The sequence below is a fragment of the Gobius niger genome, assembly GCF_951799975.1.
Source record: "Gobius niger genome assembly, chromosome: 1".
Lineage (NCBI taxonomy): Eukaryota > Metazoa > Chordata > Actinopteri > Gobiiformes > Gobiidae > Gobius > Gobius niger.
This window is the reverse complement of record NC_136852.1, coordinates 45,875,963-45,901,577: the sequence shown is the minus strand read 5'-3', so window position 1 is coordinate 45,901,577 and position 25,615 is coordinate 45,875,963. Positions and strand designations below refer to the sequence as shown.

Genomic DNA, 25,615 nt, shown 5'->3' with positions numbered 1-25,615 from the left:
TGCATGCTCTCACCACACGACATTCAGACTAAAATGTTACCGTTATATTTACAGCAGCTCGTACGGAGTGGATCAAATCATTCAAATAAAGACAAAAAAAACAAAACCAGAGCTCCTTTTAAAATGCTTTCAGGGAGAGTTCAGCCCAAATGTAAACTTAAAAATATCCACGAAGAATATAATACAAACAGTCAAGGATAGTGTGGCTGAGTGGCTGGCACCCCGAGGTTTCTAAGCAAACCTAAAACATGCACAACAGGCCGATCTGGGAGCTGGTTTAAGAAATGGAGATGGGGTGAGGTCATTCTCTGCTCCTGACAGACCACCCAGCAGGAAAATTAGGATACATTAAGAATAAAAAGTTTTTAAATAAGAAAGTTTTGTCTTCTTTTTGTAGGGTAAAATTATTTTTGCCCCATGAAGTATGTTGTAAAAGTAGTCATTTGTGGAAAAACTCAGCCTGACGCAAGTTTGCGCCATATTATGATACGATATGTTGATGGAATATGTTGTTTATGGTCAATCCAAATAGTCATTATGTGACGAAGGACAGCCGTGACGGTAAAACATTTCGTCACATTTTATTTTCTTTTTCATCCGGGTGTAACTATATTTAATTTAGTCACATTTTTAATAAACAGGTTCAAAATGAGATATAGTCCCTAAAGGCCAGAGCCTAATAGGACTATACCTCATTTGAACCGTCTCCAAATTCCCACACAACACATGCAATGTCTTTGAACCGTGGAAGGAAATGATCCAACCCAATTTGAGCGCATGCATTAAAGACCAAACCTGCAACCTCTCGAGAGTGCAAACCACTCTGCCACATAATAATTAGAGACGGGAACATTGCGACTTAGTGCCCTCAATTTGGGCAATGATAATGCAAGTCCAGTATAATCACTACTAGTATAGAAATGTACCGATAGAAGGGGGCTTCATTAGACATTCAAATATACAGTATATCAAACATTTAACATAGAAATCCTATCTTTTAGTGCCGTGTTTAATTAGTTAATGTTATTACCTTGATTCTAAAAGTTTTTTTGCGCAAGAACAGTAGTATGTTGCTTCAGTAAGCGGATATCATTAAAAATATAAGTAGTTGTTGTATGCCTTACAACGCAATCACTTTAGGCCCAGGCAAATCCCAGATACTTATGATTGAAAAGAAAGTTCCTCACGTTGCCTCAATAATGGAGTAAAAAAAAAGCCTTAAATATAAACTCAAAAGCAGATTAAAAGGGGCTTCTCCGCCTTTCAGTTTCCCAGTCTCTCCACAGTACATCGCGGCCTCCTCTTCTTCCTCTTTTTTCATTGTTTATAATGGAAGTGACGGCTTGTTGTAGTGCATGACGGGAAAAGTTGTCAAGGAAAAAAAAAGAAGAAGCACAGACCGACTCGCGTGGTCGTCGTCCGTTACCTGGGTGTCGGAGTTGGCGGCCGTATTGCGCATGGCTTGGAGATGCCGTTTTATGCCAGTCGAATCAAGAGGGCCTCCCCCGTCACAGACTTTTTTTTTTTTTTTCCCTGTTTAATTTAAATGTTGTTTTTAAAGCTCCTCGTAGTCGCCGTCTTCGTGTTTCGCCGCTCCCGTCCCGCCACCAAGAAAGTCCTCCAGCTCGTCCACCTCAGATTTCTTGCTTCGTGACTTTTTCTTTTTCTTGTCTTTGTCGTCGGCGGCGGCTCCGGGTTCCTCCTTCTCCTTTTTCTTGTGTTTGTGTTTCTTCTTGCTCTTCTCATCCTCCTGAGAAATGAAAATGATTTAGAAACACTTCAGCACATAACGTAATATCAAGGTGAGACACTGCTGGTGAATAGCTAATGATGAGTCTATGTGAGTGATTTTAAAACCTTTCACACCAAGACCAACCTCATAAAATATTTGACCTTCCAAGTAACACTAGGACTAGATCAGCATGAAATCAGGACTAAATCGGGTCTATGAAGAGCCTAAAATAGATCAAAGTTGGACTAAACTGTGTCTTAACCCTACATCTAAACCAGAAAAACTCCTAACTAAAATACGTCAAAGGGCATCCAGCATTGATCCACTGTGGTTGCTGAACAGTGCTCATAATTACAGCGCTTGATGGAAAAATTACATATTTCTTTCCCTAAAAGCACCTTCAGCAAAAACTCACCTCTTTGCTTTTCTTCTTCTTTTTCTTCTTGTCTTTGGAGGAGTGTTTGGTTTCTTTGTCTGAATATAAACAAACACAAAACAATAGGAAATCATACAATTGCATACATGCAGGTCAAAGTAGTGACAGAAAATAAGAAAAGAACCAAGGACGTTCAGCTTGCTGCTTGAGCGGCGTAGCTACTGCTGGGTCTTTTGTGAATCTTAATGAGCATACACAAAACTTACATTACATCTTGCAATCAGATGTTTTGGAAATTTTGTACACTTTCTAAATGGGTAGATAAAGGGTTGGAAAAGTGTGGGCATTTTCAGCTGGGGCATTATCCATCCATGGAATTAATGGGAATTTTAGGGAATTAACAAGGATTAACAAGAGAGTGTTCTCCATTCAGATACAGCAAAACAACCTGAATATATTCCACACAACGTATTCAACGCTACTCCTTATGATAATGATGCATTTATTGCTCAGAGTGACTACACTGTTTGATGAATTTTAGTAATTGTCTGTTTTTAAAGATATCAGGCTTTACTTTAATGCCTACTGATAATTTTAACATTTGAGAAAGTCCCAAAATTCCCCAGAAAAACTCTCCCAAGGAAATTTTCCGGAAACTTATCAGTAATTTTCCACCATGGCGCAACACTGCTTTTGCCACACCTCCTGCTTTCACTGTGCAGTCGGCTTTACACACATCATGCAGACCATTCCCTGAGCGAGCACTGGAGACAAACACTGTAACGCCTGCAGTTTCCAAACGATCAGGTGAGATGTCACACTTTGTTACGCTGGAATATTGTTGTTCTTCATGTGGGACCGTGGCAGAAAGCTCCACACTTGACAACTGTCATCTGAAGACACACGTTTGTTTTTATTCCTCTGTTAATGTATATATATGTTCACACGCTTGATTGATTTAATTTCAAAGCCTCAAATCTTCTCGTATCAGTCGCTGGACTAACTTGACAGTCCGCATGTCCAGACAGCAGCGCAACTGCCCTAACGGTAGCTAGCGATAGCATTGCTAGCATTGCTACCTAATGTAAACACACACTCCAGCTCTAATGCCGGACAGGATAAGTGATTCTGGGCAGCAGCGAGGGTTTAACGCTAGGCAGTGATATTACACTTAGCGACATCCCTTTTTTTTTTATCTTTATCTCCAATTTGTGTTAGCATGTAGCATGTAGCACTGTTTATTTACAGTCTGTCAACCCAAACTGTGCGGCTCATGCGTCGGCTTTCTGATTGGACTGCGTAACATTGCGTAGACGTGAGAACAAAAACAAAAGCTAAAATACATTGTAATACATAAATGAGTAATATTAAAATGCAAATCAATTATTTTAACAGCGGTTATCCGTAAAGGCAATATGTGACATTACTTCTGCCTTAGGAGGGAGTGGGACTTGTACGCTCTTCACTTGTGAATTTCCCCACTATGAGAATAATAATAAAGTCAACGTACCCCCCGTACCCCCTTCCTTGAAAGTTTTGCAGATTATTTTTGATGATCAACCAAAGCTGCTATTTATAAATAAAAAAGGAAGTGTTTTGTGTTTGGAATAAAGTTAAAATACTCAAAAGAAATCATGCCTTTAAAAATAATGCTAAAAGTTTATAACAGTGTTACAGGGTTTCCATGCGGCATTAAAAAGCCTTGAAAGTAATTAAAAAGAGATCTGCTAAAATGAAGGATTCAAACTGGCATGAAATCAAAATGTCTTCTAAAATTGGAGACAAAACCCATATTATGATTTTTACTGCAACATTTGTCAAAAACACCAAAACTATGGTCTCAAATTCTTTTTTTTTCCAATTTGGTTTTGAATATTAACATTTCCCCTTATTCCAATGTTGGATTGAATGTTTACAAATCTAGATAATGAAATATGCCAAGATTTTTTGCATTTGTGGCATTAAAAATATTGGATTTAGGCATTAATATGTCATTAAAACATCATGTAGAAACCCTGTATTCATATTTATGTATCCGAGGTGTAAGCTTTGCTTGCTATCTACACAACTGTGCAAGGAATAGTATTAGTGATTGTAAAATCTATTTTGTCTTTCTATTTTATAGGAAAATGCCCCGTTTGCCATCTGATGTGTGGCAGCATTTCACCCAGGTTGAGGTGAATGGGAAGCCTTTGTGGACCTGTAAATACTGTGGAAAAACGTATGTGAAGAATGCCACAAAATTACAGCTGCATATCGTCAAGTGCCAACAGTTTCTTCAAACTTCTGAACAAACAGCAAAGAGTTCCAACTCAGTGGAAACCCAGCCGGTTTCCTTTGACACGGGGATTTTACCGTCAGTGGCTGGTTCTTCTGGGACATTATTAGACTATATTGATTCTATGGATGGACATAGTCGGAGAACGGCTGATGAATGCTTTGCCAGAGCAGTCTACGCAACCAACTCCCCCCTGACGCTCACATCAAACATGTACTGGCAAAGGTTTTATAACATTCTACGTCCGGCCAACAAACCCCCAACTGCGCATGCGCTATCCACTTATTTACTTGACAATGAGTTTGAAAGAATGCAAGCAGCAGTAAAGCAAACCATCAACCAAACGGAGTGTATTTCGGTTATATCTGAAGGGTGGTCAAATGGGCGAGGCGTTATAAACTATGCTGTGGCCGCATCGCATCCCCTTTTTTACAAGAGCACAGACACAACGGAGCATACGCGCACTGCGGCCTACATCGCTGAAGAATTGAAGAGCGTGATAGAGGAAGTGGGACCAGGGAAGGTGTTTGCGCTGATCACCGACAGCGCTGCCGACATGGAGGAGGCCTGGGCGCACGTGGAGCAAACCTATCCTCACATATCGACAATCGGCTGCGCTGCCCAGAGCTTTAATCTCCTCCTCAAAGATATCATGATGTTGAAGTCGTTGGACATGCTGAACCAAATAGCAACGCAAGTGGAAAAGTTTGTAAAAGGCAATCGAGAAGCTTTGACAAGAATCTATGTCTCGAAACAAAACCAAAAGATGAAGAGTATACAATCAAAGGCAAGCTGTGGGGTTGTCAGCTTGTATGAGAGATTACTGGATGGACAGGAGTCTCTTAAAGAAATGGCCTCATCCCAGTCTGCGGAGATTGAACGCGAGATGCAGAGAATCCTGCTTGACAACATGTTCTGGGAAAGACTCAGCAGCGCTCTGAGTATTCTTAAACCCATCGCAAACGCAATCGGCAAAATCGAAGGCGTCGAGGCCTTGTTATCAGATGTCGTCTGTCTGTTTGCAGAGCTCCAAGAGGAAATGCAAACCGTCTTGCCTTATTCTTTACTACTGCAAGCTGAGGAAGCTGCTGTTCTTGAGCTAGTGGAGAAACACAGGAAGCTCTGCCAGAAGCCGTTACATGCAGCAGCCTTTATGCTGGACCCAAAATATGATAGAGGCGCAATGTCAGGAGAAGAAGTTAGCAGTGCCTACACCGCCATTACAACCCTGTCTGACCATCTGGGACTTGACAGTGGTTTAGTTCTGGGCAGTTTAGCGACGTACCGGACCAAGCAGGGCCTTTGGAAGGGGGGCGGCATCTGGCAGGCGTGCAAACACATCTCTGCCTGCACCTGGTGGAACGGACTGTGTGCGTCTGAGGCCATTGCGCCCGTGGCCGTGAACATTCTCCAGGTACCACCATCGGCTGCGTCAGTTTGTAAGAACACAAAGGAAAGAGTTCACCTCGCGCTGACGGACGAAAGACAGAAGAAACTGGTGGCCGTCCGCGCAAACCTGCGTCTTTTTGAGGAAGACACAGAGACATCGCCCATAAGATTGGACAGTGACTCTGAGGAGGAGGGAGTGGTGATGGACAATGGTGATTGGCCTCGAGCGTAACGCCTTTAAAGAGCCTTGAAGAAAACTCTTGGTCCTAAGTTTTACACATTTATCTTGACTTTTATCAATGTATTATTTATTAACTTCAGGCTTTGTTGTTACAAAATAGGTTCTACTTCCAAATAAAAGTGTTATATATATATATATATATATATATTGTATCATTAAACTTTTCTTTTTTTTTTACACATTTGTCACTATGCAAGTTCCCCATTTATTTTTGTTGCATCTGAAAATGTCCACCCCTCAATAAAACAGCATAGACTTTTAGTGACTAGTTCAACACCTGGAAATACTCGTCTCAAAGATTAAACCTTACAAATGAGTGACTGGGCATAATTTCTTACTAGCTTTAAATGTTGAGCAGTGTGGAAAAATATGAATTTTTGATACCAGTCTCGAGTTTTGCATCCTTTTTCGGTCAACCATTTTGACACAGCACAAGCCCTTGATTTAAAATACACGTGTAAAAATAATCCAAACTTTAAAAAATGATGACTTAAATCAGACTTTTTCTATAATTGAAGTTATAAAACATCATTTTCTGCTCTGCAAGGGGGAAACATTTGTTCTGAAATGCTATGCTGGCCACTACTACAATAAACGACCTTTCCATGCATTGTGCAGTCCTAACTACTACGACAAAGCTGTGACTTGCCTGCGTCCGGCTCGTCGCTGCTGTCCTTGGTGACTGGCGCCTCTTCGGTGAAGCCCAGTCCGAACAGATCCGAGTGGTCTTTGTGTTTGAAGGAGATCGATGTGGGTTTCGGCGGCTCCGGAACCTTCACCAGCTGCCCCTCGTCATCGGAGAGATCGGACAGGAGCTCGTCCCGCACCGGAAATATATCCTGAAACGGGACAGGAGGTTGAAGTTTGACTAATCGTACTTTATATCTGTTTGACTCAGTTTGATAGAGAAGTTGTGGCAGAGTGTTCTTTACCGCAGTCACTTTTGGAGTGTCCGACGCCTCTGAATCGAAGTCCGGGTCGTCCATGACAAAGGAGAGCATCTGCTGTGCGACCGGTGCCTCTGCGTCGGAGTCCGAGTCGGTTTTGTTGGAGCTGCTCTTCTTCTTGCTCGGCTGAGCTCTGTTCGCTTGCTGTCGGGGCGCCGTCTGCTCCGGGGTGGGGGTCAGCGTCAGGGAGATGGGGGCTCCGCTCTGAGGTTTGGACTCAGGGGCTTTAGACGAGCCCTTCGGTTTGGTGTTGAGGATCTGAGGCCTGGTGGAGAGGAGAGTCATTAACTGCATGCTCTTTTCATGGCGGAAACAAGCAGATGATTTCATATTTCAAAGTGTAGCGGTTTAGTGATAAAAACATGACGCCTGACAGATATTTGATAAAGTCACTGATATTGGAGCAAGAGGCTGCACAGAAATAGAGCTTCTTTCAAGAGGTACTTTTAATGTGAATCGAGTATAGAGGTGGGCAATATATATCGTCAGCAAGACTATATTGAAATTGCTTTTCATCTCCAATGTCAAGACATGAAGGAAAAATGGTGAATAAAAATAAACTGAAAAGAATACGGGGGAAAGTTGAAACAATTGGGATGAAAAATTAGGGGGAAAATATGGAGGAAAACAATGGGGAAAGTTCGTTTTTCTGCCCTTTTGTAGTCTGTTCAGGACAATTATCTTCAGGAACGATAAAGAAATTTAAATGTTGATGTTTGACAGCACATTTTTGCTTATTTCTGTCTGCAAAACTATAGCTTCATCATAAATATTGAGATATTCATTTTTGTCAACATCGACCAGCCCTAATCTCAAGCAGCACCTGCAATTTTACCCACTTTAAGCTCATGCAGGATTAAATAAAAACGACTGGTGCACACCTCCTTAAAGAGTATGTTCATTACTCGAAAAGGGATAAACCATTGGAATGGCCAAAACGAGGAACTCAAGGTTGGCGCCTCATTTGAGCAATTCAAACATAAATGTAAAAAAGCAATACAAGCCCAATGTGCTACTGACAATGACCCAAAATGGGAAATGTCACGTGCAGATTGTATCTTCATTGCGAAAGCGAACGGATGTGATCTCATGCTTATGCTCATGATCTGAAATGAACTGTATCATGGTTTTGTCAATGTGAGAGGGGGTAGGGCATTTATAAGTTATCTTCCGCCTACTCCCTTTGGGAATATTGCTATGCTGTTACAAATACAATTAATCTGTGACTTTCCAGCCCAAATAAACCAAATAAATAAATAAAGATACGTCTTATCTTAAGTTCGGGAGCAGAACCATGTCTCACGTACGCCCTGCCCGGGTCTCTGTCCTATAAATACTTCCCGGTCCGTCTCCTCCCGGTTCTTGCTTACGTGCTCCTCCCACCCACCCAAATTTCACTACCTTCTCATTCTTTCTATCTTTTAGGAATGGGCAGATGAAATCCCAAAAGCTTGTCGTCTCATTGTCATCTTTGCTTGTTTAAAAAAGTTTATTTCACTATATTTTGAAGCTGTGATCCTTTGAGCGATATTTTAGGTCAACTACTTTTCTACTTTTAAAGCAGTACTAAGTAACTCTTCCCCCTAGAGGCCATAAGCGCAACTGCAGGTGTAGTAGCAAGTTACGATTTTTTTAACTTATGGTCTTGGAGAGTAAATACTACGCTGACAGGAAAGGCGAAGGGAGAGAGGGTTACTGTGCATCCAATTATACAATGGAAATATTTTTTTTTCACTCAAACTTGGCTGTAAATACTGTTTAAAGTGACGTTAGCCCGCAGTTATCTTTGCCCGTTAGCATGTTAGCTTCTTCTTCGTGATTCCATTAGTGTGTATTACTTTCTCCGGACCGGTGGCAGTCAAGTTGCAAACATGGTTTTCTGTCCAGACACACCAGGGGGAGATGAAAGACCCTCCAATCATCCCATAAACACTTGTATTACCCCCACAGGGACTACGGAAAGGATTTATGAAGGTAAACACGTTACTTAGTACTGCTTTAAAAGAAGATCTGTGACTGGCAAGCTTTTCACTCTGTTCTCACTTCTTGAGCTCCGCTTCGCTGTCGATGTCCTGGTCGGTGGTGATGGTGGGTTGCGTGGGTGCGCCCTCTTCATCGCTGCTCAGAGTGAGGTCTCTCCCTGGGGCCAGGCTCTGCGGCTGGGGCAGACTCGGCACTGAATCATCCGGGTCCAACTCGTCCTGGAACCCAGACACCATGGGGTTTCCTCTCATCTCGCCGTCACTGCAGAGTCCAACAATAACACATGAATATCATGCTGAGTTTAACTCATGCTGTTCAGCTACATTTTTACAAAACTGGAAAAAACGCACTATATCCCGGCGACACCAAAGTCAAGCAGACAATGCTATTTCTGCAGCCTGTCCAGCCAGAATACTTTCCTATTCTTTGCAGAAATGTGTATCTGGGATCAGGTATGATTTTGGAACACATTTGGAATGGACAAATTGAGAGATGAAGCCTTAACATCTACACAGGTACATACTAGGGCTGGACGATATATCGGTATTTAAGATACATCAATATATTTTTAAATGAAATATGGAAATAGACCATATCGTATATATATATAGATATAGTTCAAATTTGCGCTGTATTACTTGCTTCAGGGCAGTGACAATATAGTGACCTCCCACAGAGCATCTCTGAAGCCGGATGCCGTTGACAGGCTGGTGTTTCTTGCACAAAAAACTTTAATTGAAGGAGGACACGCATGTCTGTCTTCTAATGTCTATGTTAAGACAGCACTACTGTTTATCAAAGTAAGTTGATAGTCTTTTTTTCTTGTGCAACTGGTTGAGACTGTTCAGATAAGCTATTAAGTTGACAGAAAGAAACAGGTAATCCCATGTTTAAAAACGTTTATCTTAAACTGAGCACTTTATTTTGTTGTCTCTTTATATGTAAATGCTGCCCTCAGAAAAAGATTGACCTATTTTATCTTATTGGCTATTTTTATTTAAGTCTTACACCTTACAGAGCTTTGTTATGCAGTGTTTATGTTTACATTTTATTGTGAGTTTTCCATAAAACTACTCGTATCAGGCTTTGACTTTGAGTTAACATTTAATTTCACAGCGTTCACTTTGCGGAAAAAATATCGGGATATATATCGTATATCAATATTCAACCTACCAGTAAATATATCGGATTATGACTTTTGGTCCATATTGCCCAGCCCTAGTACATACCTGTTCAGTTCATTGAAGAAAATATTTTACTTGTGGTTAATTGCGTCATTCTGTCGTAACAACGTGGTCTGTGACTGGATCAATATAAACCTTTTGCCATTTAATTGGCTGTTTGCGAAGATCGTCCAGCTTTTGAACAGATAAAAAAGGGAAGAGTGGGTAAGAGTGGGCAACTATTTTTTGCAATAAAGCTTTTGGAAGAGAACCTTACATATTTAAACCTAATATTTGGCAACCTGAATTTAGTGATGTCCCGCGTCGAGCAAAGCTACAAGCTAGATCTTGTGCACGTTTTATTTGAGGTAATTTTCATTTATAAAAATACCCAATACATTCCATTTCTTAAGACATGTTAATCAGTATGCCTTTAATGCATTTGTTGTTTTTTATTAATTTATTACAGCATTCTTTGGCAGCACTTACGTCTGATAAGCTTTTAACAATCAAATTTACTTTCTCTCTCAATATCTGTGTCCATCATTAGCATTAAAAATAAATCATTAGGTGTTAGCAATGAGTTTTAAGTATCGAACCGTACCTGTCGCTGTCCACTGCTGCGGTCGGAGCGGGCTGTGGGACTTTCTTTTTGGAGGGAAGGCTGTCCTCCAGGAAGCTCTTGTCCAGCCGCTCGTCCGGGACAAAATCATCCAGGCTTTGGACCTTCGCGGGGCCCACCGGGGCGGGGGACTCCTCTGAGGAAAACATGGAGACGGCAAACACCAAAGTGAAATGAACGCGAAAATAGGAGCTAGAGTTGGGATGTGCCGTGAAAGCCGTATCATATGTTTCTTAAGGGATCAGGAGAGAGTCACATGATGTTTCGGTCTGTCTTTGGTCATTGTAACATTTTTCAGCTGCCAGCGCTCAAACCATGTGACTACCTTCCTTTAGAGACGGCTCACTATAGATGCTAAGCTCCTGACAGAACATTTGCCACAAAAAGAAGAGATTTTTGCTGAAGTAAACAAAAACTCTCTCAAAAATTACTTGCAACTTTTCAGTAAATATATGAAAATGAAGTACGTTTTTATTTTATTTTTTTGGGTTGGGTTGTAATGAGGTTCTGTAGGGAACCACAGCTGTAGTGTCCAATAATGAAACATAATAAAATAAAAGCGTCTATTAACTGAGGTGCTTATTTGCAGTTTATTCTATGTAAAGAATCAAGTGAGTTTTTTTTAATACTGTAATGTGGCTGATGTTTGATGTGGAGCATCTGCTGTAGAAGAGCAGGAATGCACTGGAACACTGGTATTAAAGAGAGAGAAATGATTTGTTTCAGCTCTGTGGCCTATAGATGCTGGCTTGACAATTCTGTTTATTCTAAACTGGAGAATGTGGTTGGCCAGGCTTTATAAATGCAGCATCTATTTCTACTAGATCAAATCTAAGATCTACAGATTTGACCACAGATGGCTCTTTTTTAATTTAGATTTTTGCCCCTTAAAGCAATTTTATTCATTGTGTATACTTGTTACCATTAAATTAGCACATTTCCTGTCTATTTTGCATACCCTGAGCTGATGTAGCAAGTGTGAATTTCTCCATTGTGAGATCAATAAAGGCTTATCTTATCTTATTTGACCTTTATTTTACCAGGTGGGGAGATAGAGGTAACCAGGGAAACCCCAGAGGAGACTTACTGCAATGCTGTGTGTGGTACAGCTGTTTCTTAGCCACTGCATGAGATTGATGATTAAAACCCACTCAGATTGTAGGACAGCCCTTGGATGGACAGTGTGAGGCTGACTAATAATAATAATAATAATAACTTCATCAGGGCGTCGCTTTAATGAAGTTCGATTGAGAAACTCCTTTGTTCATTAGCTCATCCTGAAACTAAATGAGGAGCTTAACTCACAAAATAAAAGTGTGTAGTGACAAGTGGACAATTGGTTTTCATGTGAACCAACAAACGAACCAATGACTGAATTAACCAACGAACCAACGACCGAACTAACAAACACATCAGAGTTGAGAACCACTGAACTAGCACACAGAAAAGGCATCTATCGGCCAAGGGCTTCATCCTGAACCTTCTTACTGCGAGGTGATACTTTTACCTGCTGCACCAAAGTACTTTGAGTGCCAACTGTACTGTATGTGGAAGCTCTGAAACCCACCTGGAGCTGGAGTGGTGTTTTCAGGGACAGGAGATGAGCCGAACCAGCGGGAGATGAAGCCTCGTTTCTGGGGCGCGGCGGCCGCAGAGCCCTGGGAGTGCTCGGGAGACTGGGCCTGTAGCCTGGCCTCTGCGGAGGGGGAGGCCGCTCCACTCACCACAGCAGCAGCGGCGGCGGCGGCGGCGGCAGCGGCCGCAGGAGGAGGTGGCGCCGGGGCAGCAGGTGCAGAGGGGCTAGGGACGCTGGGTGACTGAGGAAGGGTCTGGGGGGGTATGGGCGGCTGTTGAGGGGTGCTGGGGCTGGAGCTGCCTGTGGACGCGCCGCTCGGAGGGACGATTGGAGACTGGGATCCCGAGGAGGGGGACTGACCGTTGGCCGGGCCTGGAGAGCCGTAGCCTTTGCGGGTCTCCAGATTCTCAAGGAAACTGGAAGAATTTTAACAGAGAGGAAAGTGTAAGACGAGGCACAAAACTCTCACTTAGTCACCACTTTGTTTGCATGTTTTTCTACCCTCCATTTTCTCTCGTTGAAAGATTTTGTACAACTTAGTTTTGATGCAAATGGGTGAGAGGCTGTTAGAATAAGACTTTAGACAGTAACTTAAGTCAGACATGCTTTTCAGTGAAGGCAATGCTGTCAAAATGGTCAGGACATGTCTGGAGAAGATAACTGGAGAGCAGGGCATCTCATGACAACATAGTGGAAAATGTACAGTATATACATTTTGGCTGCATTCACATTTGATGGATCCAGGACTGAACAAAACAAAGTAAACTTTCCCTGGAAGAGCACGAGGGTTTGCTTAAAGGTGGAAACTGCCCGATTTGAGCCGCCAGTGACAAATGATCGCTCGTCGTGTGAAAAATCTCGCTGCAACTAGGATCGCTGTCAAGTGTCCCGTCAACAAAAGTCAACATCAGTGCATCGCTAATCATAAGCAGCACCGGTGGAGAGTCCCTACATTGCTTTCAATGATAAGGCTTATCATTTCTGTTCCTGCTAATGTTTATGATAAGTGCATAGATACGAGTACGAAACACAAAAAAGCTCCGCACATTTCATAGTTTTGGTCCTCGGTCTCCTGTTGGACGCACAGCTCCTCCAGCGTGGCGTCCATGTCCAGTTGGTTGGTCTCTAGTTGTCTTAAAAGGGTCTCTCTCTGCACATAGACACAGCTCATCTCAGTAATGGGTCCAGAGATAAAACATGATTGGGGGGGTCATTACAGAAGAATGCTCCGACTCTAAAAATGGAAAGTGAAAATAACAACGAAAACAAACCTGGAGCTGGAGGAAAGGGATGTTGAAAAAGCGGTGGAGGTATTTCAGACCGAAGCCGTTCTTCATCGAGGACTCGGCGTAGTGGATGTAAGAGGCGCCCATCGGTCTGGGAATAGAAACAAACTAAATATAGAGAAATGTCTGCTCTGATGTTGAGTGAGTGAAGTAAGGAATCTATATAGAGTCAACACTAAATAGACAGACGACAAAGGGGGAAAACAGTGACTCTTTCACCAATTACCCGACAACTACTTTAAACAAATGCTGAATAATGGATGTATTTTCTTCCAAATAAAGATACAGACACACAAAGAGCAATTTGTTCCATCTGAAATTGCATGGAAACACTACCAGAGTCTGTTCAAATGTTGTTGTTGTTTTGATAATAATTTCAGTCGTGGTTTTGATAATAATTATCTATGGCTTGCTCAATAAAACCTGTGTTGAAATTACAATATTTTATACGATATATGACAAATTACATATTTATTTGGGTCGATTAAATTATTCTTGTTTTTTGAGGAATGCAACTTTTTATCGACATTCTGTAATCTCACTTTGTGGTTTAACAGTGCAAATTACATAGTTAAGCCTCATCCTCTGCCTTTTCTGTTTTGTTGTTGACTCAATATAGTCTTTTGACATTATTTCTCTTTTTACCAGAATAAACTTAAGTCGTTCAACGGCCAAAATTCTTAACAGGGAACTATTAGGGCTGGGACAAAATCATTATATCGTATCGCAAATACTTTTTGCTGCAATACCAAGCATCAATACTTCAAGTATCGCAATACTTTCAATACTTGTGTTTGGAGGGTTTTTATCACGCACTTCTTTATTTTGCAGTAACAGTACTTTTGTTTTGTTAATGCACTTTACAAGCGAAAAACACTTCAGTGAATGTCAAATGGCATTTGGTTTATAAACTTTGGACACATGAGTTTTTACATATTTTTAGGTAAACATATTACTTATCATAATTACTTACTCTGTCTTAATACGTATCGGCCCCTGAGTATCGTGATATGAGTCAGATCGTGTCAGAAGTGTGTCGTCCCAGCCCTACTAAATACAGTTCTAATGCTAGCTTCATGCTACATGCCAACGCTTTAACTGGACTATCTGCTGTGTCAAAACATACATAATGGATCCAATATTGGCTTGCCTTTATTTGTGGGTGCTAAATATGTTAGCACCCAAGAAGTGTAGTAACATAGTGGTAAAAAAAAGGTGGGGGTAACACTGATTCAGTTCAGCTTCATATACAAACTGATAAAGACATGATGCGTACCTGTTTAATCCAGCGATGAGTTCCCTTATGTCGTCAGGCAGGATGACGCGGTGCTCTCCCATGTCCCTGTGGTTCCCCAGCACACACACCGGGACGTGGGTCGGGACTTTGGGAAGCTCCCGCATGATGTAGTTAAACGTCCTGGAAAACATGTCGGGAACATTTGGATATTTTGGTTGTAAATGATCCAAAAAATGAAATCGGTGCCGACAGCATATTGTATGTCAATAAATGTCAAATGGCCTTTTGGTTTATTAACTTTAAACTGTTGTTGACCGTTTTCTTTTCACACATTTTAAGGTAAACACATTATCATAATTACTTACAGTATTGCAATACGCATCGATAGGCCCCCTGACTATTGAGATATGTATCGGATCGAGACAAAAGTGTATCATCCCAGCCCTACTAAATATATGATACCGGTTTTTCTAAGGCCAAATTTTATTGGCCAATGCCAATATATTCTATAATGTGTATGATGTTCCTAAACTGAAAAATATGGGGGGGGCGCTTTATCAGCGCATTATGAACTATTCACCTTTATCTGCCCCACCCACTACAAACCATAAAACCAATAATTGCATTAAAAATTTCGGAATCTAAGATAAACCATTATATTTTAATAATAATAATACTATATTCTCTCTTTTTCCTTACAACTAAAAGGTTAAATGGTCAAAACCTCTTGTACTGTCGCAAGAGGAAGTTCAACGTTTTACAACAGTGATTTTTGCAAGCAGGGCAACAAAATGTTATAAGAACATTTGCCAAGTCATCGCCAGCTGCTGGCCACAGCACGTCTGCATCCAATCGCCATTCCAGAAACATTATTTCTGCTGCTACTCTACTGCAGTGCGTAAACAGGGCTTTCCTTGAGATTCCTTCAATGTTTTACAGTTTGAGTCCGTAATGGATCCGCGAATGGTGTTGCTATAGAAACCGTATGGTACGGTACATTGTTGAATCTCGTCGCTTCAGTGTGAACTGGCTGCTTCTCAAAAACGCTGTGGACTGGCAAATGGCAAGTACGCGCAGATCGAAAGTCAGGAATCTGTGGTTAATACAGGGCAAAACATGGGGAAAAGCAATGTGCACAAGAGCTGTAGAATTACGCAACATTCAGTCTAATAATGTCAGAGCCTTAGTTTAGTTCGAGTTGCATAATTGGATTTGCAGTTTTGCTAAATCAATCCATGAAAACCTCATATTTTTGCTAAAATTGAAACTATGTTTTATTGTGTAACTGTATCTTTTGAATACCAAGTTGAAATATTGTAAAAATGGTTCATGCAGCAGCGGATTCCAGCTAGAGAAATGCATGCTGGGAAAAAAAGTAGGTTTTGATACTGACACCATTACTGACAAAACACAATCGGTCACATAAGACAAAACAGCCCGCTTTATTGACCTACTTTTTTCTTTTCCTTTTAAAGCTGTTCTTCTCATCATCTATAATAGGCTATTTTGAGTCCAGATAAAGAAGGAACAAGTTTAGCTGGTGTGGTTGTGGTCACGGCTGCCGCGCACACAGACAGTGAAACCTAATCGCTCCATGCATATTGTAGCACAAAGAGACACAGACTCCGGAGTCTCACCACTGTTTGGTGATGTCGAACATCATGATGACGCCGTTACAGTTTTTATACACGTCCAGGAACTCGGCATCGAGGGCCACCTCATCCGACTGGAACACACAAACACAAAAGCATCACCTTTAGGACAGAAACATGATGAGGCATTTGGTTAAAACCTGGGATTTGCTTTTACTGTAAGAGGAGGCACTAAAGGGAAAACTATTTATTTTTTATTTATCTTTTTTCAAGTTTCAAGTTCAAGTTTAATGGTTTTGTGTAGCCCAATATCACAACAGAAGTGGCCTCACAGGGTTTTGGGTCAAATTGGTCTTTGAAAATATAAACTTTCACCTGGAAACAAATAAAAACTTAATCCTCACAATAACATGTTTAATTATAGCACTGATTCAACGTTTCGCAATAGATTTATATGGACAACTGAAATTTAAGGGGTCATTTTCTCAAAATGTATTTTTCTCACATTGGTGCGACAATAATAAGTATCTCCTCCAGAGTTCAAACTTTCCAGCCTCGGACTGAACAATAGTTGGAAGGTTTTTTCCAGAGGGATTTTTTTTATACATCTAATCCCTAACCTATGTCTGCCAGTAAATCTACAGCGAAAGTTGTAAAATTGATATCCCTAAATGTAAAAAGTTTCCCTATTCACCTGCAGTAGTTCCAGATTTGTTTTTACTTGCAAAGGAGATAGCTAAGTGTAATCTATTTTAAGCTTTCAATGCAACACATGACCACCAACAGCAAAACCAGACTGTTCATGTGAACAGGGTGTGTGTTATGCATCTGTCCAAAGCTTTGGAAAGACACTTTATGAAAATGGAACAGACTCTATCCGTCTTGTAAGGAGGGCATTGTGAACATCTCTATAAGCCAACTCAACCCTGCTCCACCAGTGCAACAAAAGACCGTTTCTGATCACATGACGGTCACATGATAATCACCTCCTGCGGCTCATTCTCCAGTTTTAGATTGTCTCCGCGCTTTTTGCCTTTTCCTGAAACAAAAAAAATCCAAAGATGCTCATTAGAAACAAAATCCCCCCTCGTCGTGAAAGTCTGTTCTTTACATTAGTGATGTGAGTGAAGCAGGTGCAGCGTCAGAGCCAGAGCTTTTCTTATGGGAAAAGCTCCACACAGCGGTTTAAACACACACCAGTCTCTGGAGTTAAGTGCTTCTGTTGTTAACTAATGCAGTAGGATGCACTCGGGCTCGATCAGTGATTCTCAAACATGTTGATCTAACGAGGCTCAGAAAATATGTAAAAACAAGAGTGATTTTTTTTTTTTCTTTTTTACAAACTGGGAGCCACTGAAGATATTAATTGTGGTCCAACCTCATCCTTAACTTTCCTAACATACTTATAACATAAGAATTCTTCACAGGGAAGAGTTTAGAAGCACATTTCACAACCGAGAGGAGGACAAAACTAGGGCTAGGTACCGTTAAGCAATATCAGTATGGTATCGGAAAAAAAGTTAAGATACTACTGGTATTGGAAAAAATATACACAAAACAAAATAAATTACACCTTTAGAGACCAAGTTTTGATACAGTTTGTCCAGGAACAGCAGTAGAGGAAGTGACTTGCCCGTTAAAAGCATTATTGTTCCGTTTCCTGGTTCTAGATGAGAAATATTTTTGTATTGGTATCGAAAAAGTATTGTTCAGGTATCTGTATTGTAACCGAGTATTGTTAAAGTACCGGTATCTAAAAGGAAAAAAAGGTACCCAGCCCTAGACAAATCTGGTAACACTAAAGAATAAATTATAAATGATGAATTAACACTTAATTCATTACGAACAATTCATTAGTTAATTCACCCACCAACTACTTAAAGCAGAACTAAGTAACTCATGCCCCTAGAGGCCATAAGCGCCACTGCAGGTGTCGTAGCATTTTTTTTTTTACTGATTAATTGTCTGTGAGAGTAAATACTACACTGACAGAAAAGACAAAGGGAGAGAGGGATATTGTACATTGTGCAACAACTCAATGACACGATGGAGATAATTTTTTCACTCACACTTGGCTGTAAATACTGCCAATGTGGCGCTAGCCCGCCGTTAGCTTTGCCCGTTAGCTTCTTCTTCGTGATTCCATTAGTGTGTATTGGGGCTCCGGCTCGGATGCAGGGAAAGTTGCAAATGTGGTTTTCTGGCCAATCATCCCATTAACACTTGTATTACCCAGAGGGGCTACAGAAAGGATTTATTAAGGTAAACAAGTTACTTAGTTCTTCTTTAACTACTACAGTTTATGCTCTACTCATAATGAATAGTTCCTCATATACTTCACTTATTCATTATAAGTAGATAGATATTAAGTGTTAGTCACACTTAACTAATGAATTGTTCATGATGAATTAATTGATGAATTATTTATTAAGACTAAATAAGGTGTAGTTATTATTAAGTGTTACAGTTTTGAGTCCATTATAAGAAGAGAATCCGGTTTAGTGCCTTGGAGTAATATATTGTAACTAAAATTAGGCTAAATCCAACTCTACACGGGGAAAACAAAGCGCTTAAACCTGGAGTAAATGAAGCTGCTCCAAGATTAAACAAGTCTGCACTGGAATTAACCCCAGACCCAGATTAACCAAGGATTTAAGAGGTGCACTACTACTACCACAAGTACCTTTTTGAACCGCAAAAGTTGAAGGAAGTTGAGCAAAATCTCTCTTTGGAGCTTACCACGTTCCTAGCGCTCAAAGCAGAGTTTTTCTTTCACAAATACTGCACTTACAATGTTGATTTATTGTGGAAAAACAAGTTTACTATATTACAATGAATACAGCTGCTTAAGCAAGGGCTAAATCAGGACTAAAATAGGAAAACCTTTCAATAAAACTAAAGGTACTGGACCTCAACGTACAACTATGCGTCATAAGAAGCACTTTGAGAATCACTGATCAAAACTGCAGTAAAACCCAGCCATGACTTCAGTAATATTGCCACGCTGCAGCAGCAAACATGGGAGGGGCCAAACAGTGGGAATATTGACATTCCGATAACAGTGTTAAAGGCAAACCCACACAGAGCACACAAGCGTTTGTAAAAAATGAGCTACACACTAAGGCGACGCTCACCTACTCCTTCGGGAAGAGGATATTTTTGGCCTTACATGAGCATGGGCACAAAAAGGACAATGAAGACAGAAGTGATGCAGTTTGATGTTCATAAATGACAGCGGCACAGGCTCGACACGACAGAGAAACTTGACGCTAAAAATAAACTTTGCAAATTGGTGCATAAAGATTCACACTCACCTTTGTCAACCACATCCCAAACCTCCACTTTGACCACATCATCAGTAGCTACGAGAAGCAGAAACAGTTAGCAATCTCTGACCAATGCAGTACATTTCTCACACGTTTTATATAATTGGACAGCTTGCAGGAGATTATTTTCAGTATACACCCGGTTTGGAGAAGTAGAAGGCAGCAATGGACCAAGATACAGGTTATGAGTGACACCATTCCAGTTTGTGATACTGGCTTAATGCAGGGTTTATATAGGTACCAAAATTTTGCCACAAATGAAAACTATTTGGTTCTAAACATTTGTATTAGGGATGCACTGATACGATAACGGGTATCGGCTACAAATATGTGATATTGTACCGATACCAGTTTTTCACCAGTTTTAACCGATTTTTGATCGCTGCGGAAAATGTTGCACTACCATTAGCATACTGTCGCTAGCAATAGAATACTGTTGCTAACATTAGCATACTGTCGCTAGCAATAGAATACTGTTGCTAACATTAGCATACTGCCGCTATCATTAGAATACTTTTGCTGACATTAGCATACTGCCGCTAGCATTAGAATACTGTTGCTAACATTAGCATACTGCCGCTAGCATTAGAATACTGTTGCTAATATTAGCATACTGCCGCTAGCATTAGAATACTGTTGCTGACATTAGCATACTGCCGCTAGCATTAGAATACTGTTGCTAACATTAGCATACTGCCGCTAGCATTAGAATACTGTTGCTAACATTAGCATACTTCCGCTAGCATTAGAATACTGTTGCTAACATTAGCATACTGCCGCTAGCATTAGAATACTGTTGCTAACATTAGCATACTGCCGCTAGCATTAGAATACTGTTGCTAACATTAGCATACTGCCGCTAGCATTAGAATACTGTTGCTAACATTAGCATACTGCCGCTAGCAATAGAATACTGTTGCTAACATTAGCATACTGCCGCTAGCATTAGAATACTGTTGATAACGTTAGCATACTGCCGCTAGCATTAGAATACTGTTGCTAACGTTATCATACTGCCGCTAGCAATAGCATACTGTTGCTAGCCGCGGTATTGTGCCGAGGTTAAAACAAATTCTCCAGGTCAAAGTTGTGTTTAAAAGGGTGAGAGCCAAAACAGGTATGGGTTCAGTATCAGATATTTGCAGCCAATACAAAGTATATACATTTTTCAGCTCCAATATCCAATACCAGCATCGGATCGGTACATCCCTAGCGGAAACCCAGTATCATTTCTCTTCAGCTGACGTCCAGGTGTGGAAACGTGTTAAAATGAAAAGATTTTACAAGCATCTATTTCATTTTTTTGCATACATTTCTATTGGCCTCTTACTGACCTATAAACAGTCTTTCTACAGCTCCTTCTGCTTCTCAAACCTGTATACCAAACAAACAGACTCGTCTCGTCAGAGTTGTCCAAAAGCAGTCGACAGAACAGGATTCACAACAATGTCTCTGATTGAGCTAAAATGCAACACCGAGTTTCAGAAGTCTGACTAAGGGACAATAGGGTCTTGGAAGTCTTTCGAGTTTATAAAGCCAGAGGAATAACAGCTTTCTCTCAAAGTTAGCCACAGCTGCAGCGTGTGCAGCTTGAGATGCTAAACTTCACAGTATTAGTAGCATGAGCTTCCCTTGCAGGCCCTCAATCTAGCAATTTCTATGATCTATGGTTTTTACAACTATTCATAGGGTTCTTTCTGCGTGGGATAAAGGGTTAGCTAAATCTATTTTCACTGCTTTACCTTGGTATGGGGCCACTGTAACACATAGTAGAGGTCACAGGTTTACCAAAAATGTAGATTAAGTGTTGCATGAATGTGATGTTTTCGAAATATTGAGTGGAAACTTACTTTTATAATTCCAATGTATACTGGTGGCTTGTATCTCCTGAGTGGGAATGTACTCCTCCACAAACTTCTTTCCTTGCAGTCGATGCCATAAAGTACTTTTGCCCGTGTTTCTGTCGCCACGAATGACGATTTTCACTAGTGAAGAAAAAACACACATAAAGCAGAAAATCAATGACGTCTATTAACACAACACATGGATTTAACTGAGATTTGACAATGTGTTTATTCATTTCAGAATACTGCCATTGGGCAAGACACTTCACCACAGTTCCTAAGAGTCACTGTGGTTGTGTCTTGCTTCCAGCTCCATTTGCGGCTGAGTGGATCAGTTGACAAATGTGCAGCGCTTTCTTTGAATAAATGTAACTAATGGATTCTTACATTATGTTTGTGAGAAACTTTTAGACCATTTACTTTTATAAATTGTCAAACTTTTCAAAAAGTTCCTGTATTCAAATATAATGGAGTTTGCTCCGGTTCCAGAAGTAAAATGGCATTTTCCCAAAATTTTCTCAAAAACTTCCAATATTAAGACAACAGCAAGACCATTATGGGAAATGTAAAACACTTATGTCATGCATGAACTTAATATAGAACCTGCAGTTACACTTAAGACCTGAGGTGGCAGTAGTGAGTACAAAACGACCAACCTGCATCTAGTCCCTTTAAAGGGACTGTAGGGAGTTTAAAAATGTTAAAATTAAGTATTTTCCTCCCCCTACATGTTCCAGCCATGTCCTAATGTGTAGAATGAATCAAACCTGTTCACCACATCTGCCTCTAAAATCCTGCGCAGTCACTCAAAAAGGTGTTACTTCGGGTGCATGCATGAACTTAATATAGAAGGTGCAGTTACACATATGGCCTGAGGTGGCAGTAGTGAGTACAAAATGGCGAACTTGCATCCAGCCCCTTTAAAATACGGCAAACTACTTTTTTTTCTCTATAATATCTACAACAAAATATCGAAATTGCTGTATGGAAGATATGGATATTTAAAATTTTGAGATTTTCTTCAATGTCAAAAACATTTTTCCCAGGAGTTTTGGCTCATAGGCTTTGTTTGACAGGACCATCAGCTGCACGTTTCAAGAAAATATGTGAACTGCGTGTTTTGTAGCTACGAGTTACCACACCGCTGATCCGCTTCCATCAATCTTTTAAACGTCTCGCTCTCTCCGAATTCCTCAAAACCATATTGAGTTTCCATAATCCATAAACACATAACAATAAGCCGATGACTTACTATTATATTGCACTCCTTTCGCAAATCGCCTCTGCAGACTTTGGTTCATGGACTGAAGGCCGGCGGGAATGTTCTTGCCCCCGAGCTGCCCGGGCTCCGACCCCACCAGCTTCTTCAGCGCCGAAAACATCTTCCCCGAAACTCACGTAAAATATCCAGAGAACAGTGGAAATCCCTTGGTAATTTGTCTCGCTAGACAAAAAAAAAAAAAGTGCAGTCCAGACTCCCAATTGGTTGTAGAAGTTAGGAGCGCATGGTGTTAAAGATAAAAAGTGGAAAAAAGCCAAAAACCGTTGACTTCAGCAGCAGCTATGAATGGTTTATGGTTGAACAGTCAAGAGGTAACGATCATGTTTGTCTTGGGCTCCTGTAAAGAAAGAAAAAAAAAAAAAGATTCAATAGTTTTATTATTGTGTACTGCAAAAAAGATACGGCATCGTAAAACAGTGTACTATTCAGTGGATCAATTGTCAAGAAATTGTGACTTCAATCTGTTTATTTGCAGAGAGGTGACGCATTTGAATTCCTTGTAAACAATGGCGTAAACTTACTTCCCAAACAAATTATTATTACTATTTCACGTCATAAATGTTCTGTTTTAATGGCGCTTTATAATGTTTGTTGTACAGCACTTTGGGCTGCTGTATTGAAATGTTCTGTATAAATAAAGTGACATAAACATAGCAACTGTATAACTCCCTCATACTTCCTTACCTAAATTATGGCCTGGAAATATGGGGAAACAATTATAAATCCAATACTCATCCTATTTTCCTACTCCAAAAAAAGGCAATACGAATTATCACTAATGCAGATTTCTATGCACCAACGAACCCTGTCTTTGTAGAGCTGAGCCTACTGAAAATCCATGATCTTGTTGATCTAAATACATTAGTAATAGTGTACAAAGCATTTAACAATCTTCTCCCTCCTCCCATCCAGGAGCTTTTTGAACACAGGAAAAGTCAGTATAACCTCCGAGGAACTGCTATTTTCAAAAAAGCAAAAGCGAAAAAGAATAAAAAGAGTGGATGTATTTCTGTAAGAGGTGTTAATCTGTGGAACGACCTGGAAGATCAGTTTAAACTGTCCCAAACAGTCAAAACTTTCAAAAAGTTGTTTAAAGCTACTAAAATTCGAGAATATATAAGCTTAGGATGAATAAAGTAAGAAAAATAAATAAAAAATAATAATGATGACATGATTTAGTTTCAACTAAATTAACTTAAAACAAATGTATGTACACATATTTGTTGGAATATTGAAATTTATGTTACTAACTTCAGATACATGCTTATTTCTCTTCTGTTTAACACTTGATATTGTTCATTATTAATGTTTGTGTTTTGTTTTTGTTTTTCTCTCGTGGAAGTCTGTAAACTGGGTTAGGCGTTATAAGTTTTCACTTCAGCCTAAACCCTTTCGGTTGTGTTGTACACAAAGAATTGGAAATGTATTTACGTTTAAAGGAATGAATGAACTGACCGAATAAACTACTACTAACCTATGAAACAAATTTCCCATGTGCACTCTGTTTCAAGTCATTACGAGCTCACAAGACCTGCTCCAATTCACAAAACACACATCTGATTTTCTTAAGCGAACATCACAATAACAATAAACTTAAAGCAAACTCGGTTGTCATTCAAAGTGATGTAGTATTTATTGACCACATTAACAGTAATAGGCCAAAACCTGACTTGACATTTAGAATGAAAATTAAAACAATAATGAGCTTTATAAATGGTGAAACGAGACATACGCAGTGGATCAATGCCATAGTATTCCTCAACACTTCTACAACACCACCAAGCTAGCATCTTTTAGCTTCCTTGATGCGTGCCCATTCATTAACATTGCAGATTCAATAACATACAGTAGGATTTTAGTGAAAACAATCCCTCCGAGCCCTGGTCAAAGTAACTGGATGCTTCAAACAGGGATGAGGTTTGTTACCTATCCTGCCTAAAGGTAACAATATCCTTTGACAGGAGGCTAGTTAGCTTAGCCTAGCCTTCCCCGCTGTCTGTCTACGTATAATTGGCATTAGGTGCAGCGGCTAGTCAGGGGGTGCTTGTTCGCGCCGAGATTAGCCCTAAAAATACTCACGGTGCTTTAATAACATCGGACAGAGCAGTCGTGACATGTCCCGCTCCGGTCGTCTGTCAGCCCTCCATCTCCACAGACGAATAGCAGCGACATTCCTTTGCAATGAAAGCAGCAGCAGCAGCAGCAGCAGTAGAGCCACGGCTTCAGTCGATCAGCTGCGAAGAGAGAGGCGACAAGACACGTGCTTCCGGTTTGGCCCTTTCAAAATAAAAGGATGAGTTTTACAAGCAGAAGGCCTGATGTGGTTAACAATCAGACTGAGACTGACCCTGCCGATCGAAACAGATTCTAAATGCATAAATTGTCACTGCCAAGTAAATGTCCGAACCAGCTTCAAAAATGTAATATGTTTATCGGTGTTTCCGTTTCAGAAATGTAGTTGAGTTACACTACTTTGAGTTACATTTGAGTTACTGTTGGCAAAATATAAACTGAAAATAGTAATAATGCCGCAGAGAAGAAGTGCAGTCAAAGATTTCCTTTTTTCTTCGCTATATCCATTCTGGCAACACTTTAAAGAACTACACCATATTTAGTCTTAATAAATTATGGGTTAACATTAACAATTAACCTAACTCATAATGAATAGTTCTTCACTTATTCATTGTTAAGTAGTTATTAGGTGTTGGTCACACTTCACTAATGAATTGTTTATGTTAACT

At 40.3% G+C, this 25,615-nt stretch overlaps 2 protein-coding genes across 3 annotated transcripts; one reads left to right on the top strand and one right to left on the bottom strand.

Moving 5' to 3' along the window:
* Positions 1-727: 727 nt before the first annotated feature.
* rabl6b (RAB, member RAS oncogene family-like 6b) lies at positions 728-25,122 on the bottom strand. 2 transcript variants are annotated; one of them, XM_079567564.1, is made up of 17 exons: positions 24,954-25,122; positions 22,845-23,211; positions 21,599-21,733; positions 19,737-19,784; positions 19,557-19,586; positions 17,409-17,461; positions 16,468-16,556; positions 14,870-15,010; positions 13,579-13,684; positions 13,354-13,457; positions 12,299-12,723; positions 10,714-10,867; positions 9,007-9,207; positions 6,949-7,228; positions 6,666-6,855; positions 2,148-2,206; positions 728-1,750 (listed from the first exon to the last, which is right to left on the bottom strand). In XM_079567564.1, exons 2-17 carry the CDS (start codon positions 22,972-22,974, stop codon positions 1,556-1,558), a joined length of 2,340 nt encoding a protein of 779 aa, XP_079423690.1. In that variant the 5' UTR covers positions 22,975-23,211; positions 24,954-25,122; the 3' UTR covers positions 728-1,555. The 2 variants fall into 2 exon arrangements, with proteins under 2 accessions (XP_079423690.1, XP_079423691.1); XM_079567565.1 differs by lacking the exon at positions 19,557-19,586 and having other exon boundaries at positions 24,954-25,121.
* LOC306971547 (uncharacterized protein) lies at positions 2,811-6,069 on the top strand. Its single transcript, XM_079567863.1, has 2 exons — positions 2,811-2,915; positions 4,234-6,069. Exon 2 carries the CDS (start codon positions 4,238-4,240, stop codon positions 6,005-6,007), a length of 1,770 nt encoding a protein of 589 aa, XP_079423989.1. The 5' UTR covers positions 2,811-2,915; positions 4,234-4,237; the 3' UTR covers positions 6,008-6,069.
* Positions 25,123-25,615: the final 493 nt, after the last annotated feature.

Coding starts and splice junctions, on each gene's coding strand:
- LOC306971547 (XM_079567863.1), top strand. CDS start 4,238: ATGCCCCGTTTGCCATCTGATGTGTGGCAGCATTTCACCCAGGTTGAG.
- rabl6b (XM_079567564.1), bottom strand. CDS start 22,974: ATGTTTTCGGCGCTGAAGAAGCTGGTGGGGTCGGAGCCCGGGCAGCTC. Junction 19,785..21,598: donor TATACATTGGAATTATAAAA/GTAAGTTTCCAC, acceptor TGCTTCTCGTAG/CTACTGATGATGTGGTCAAA. Junction 10,868..12,298: donor AAACACCACTCCAGCTCCAG/GTGGGTTTCAGA, acceptor TGTTTTCCTCAG/AGGAGTCCCCCGCCCCGGTG.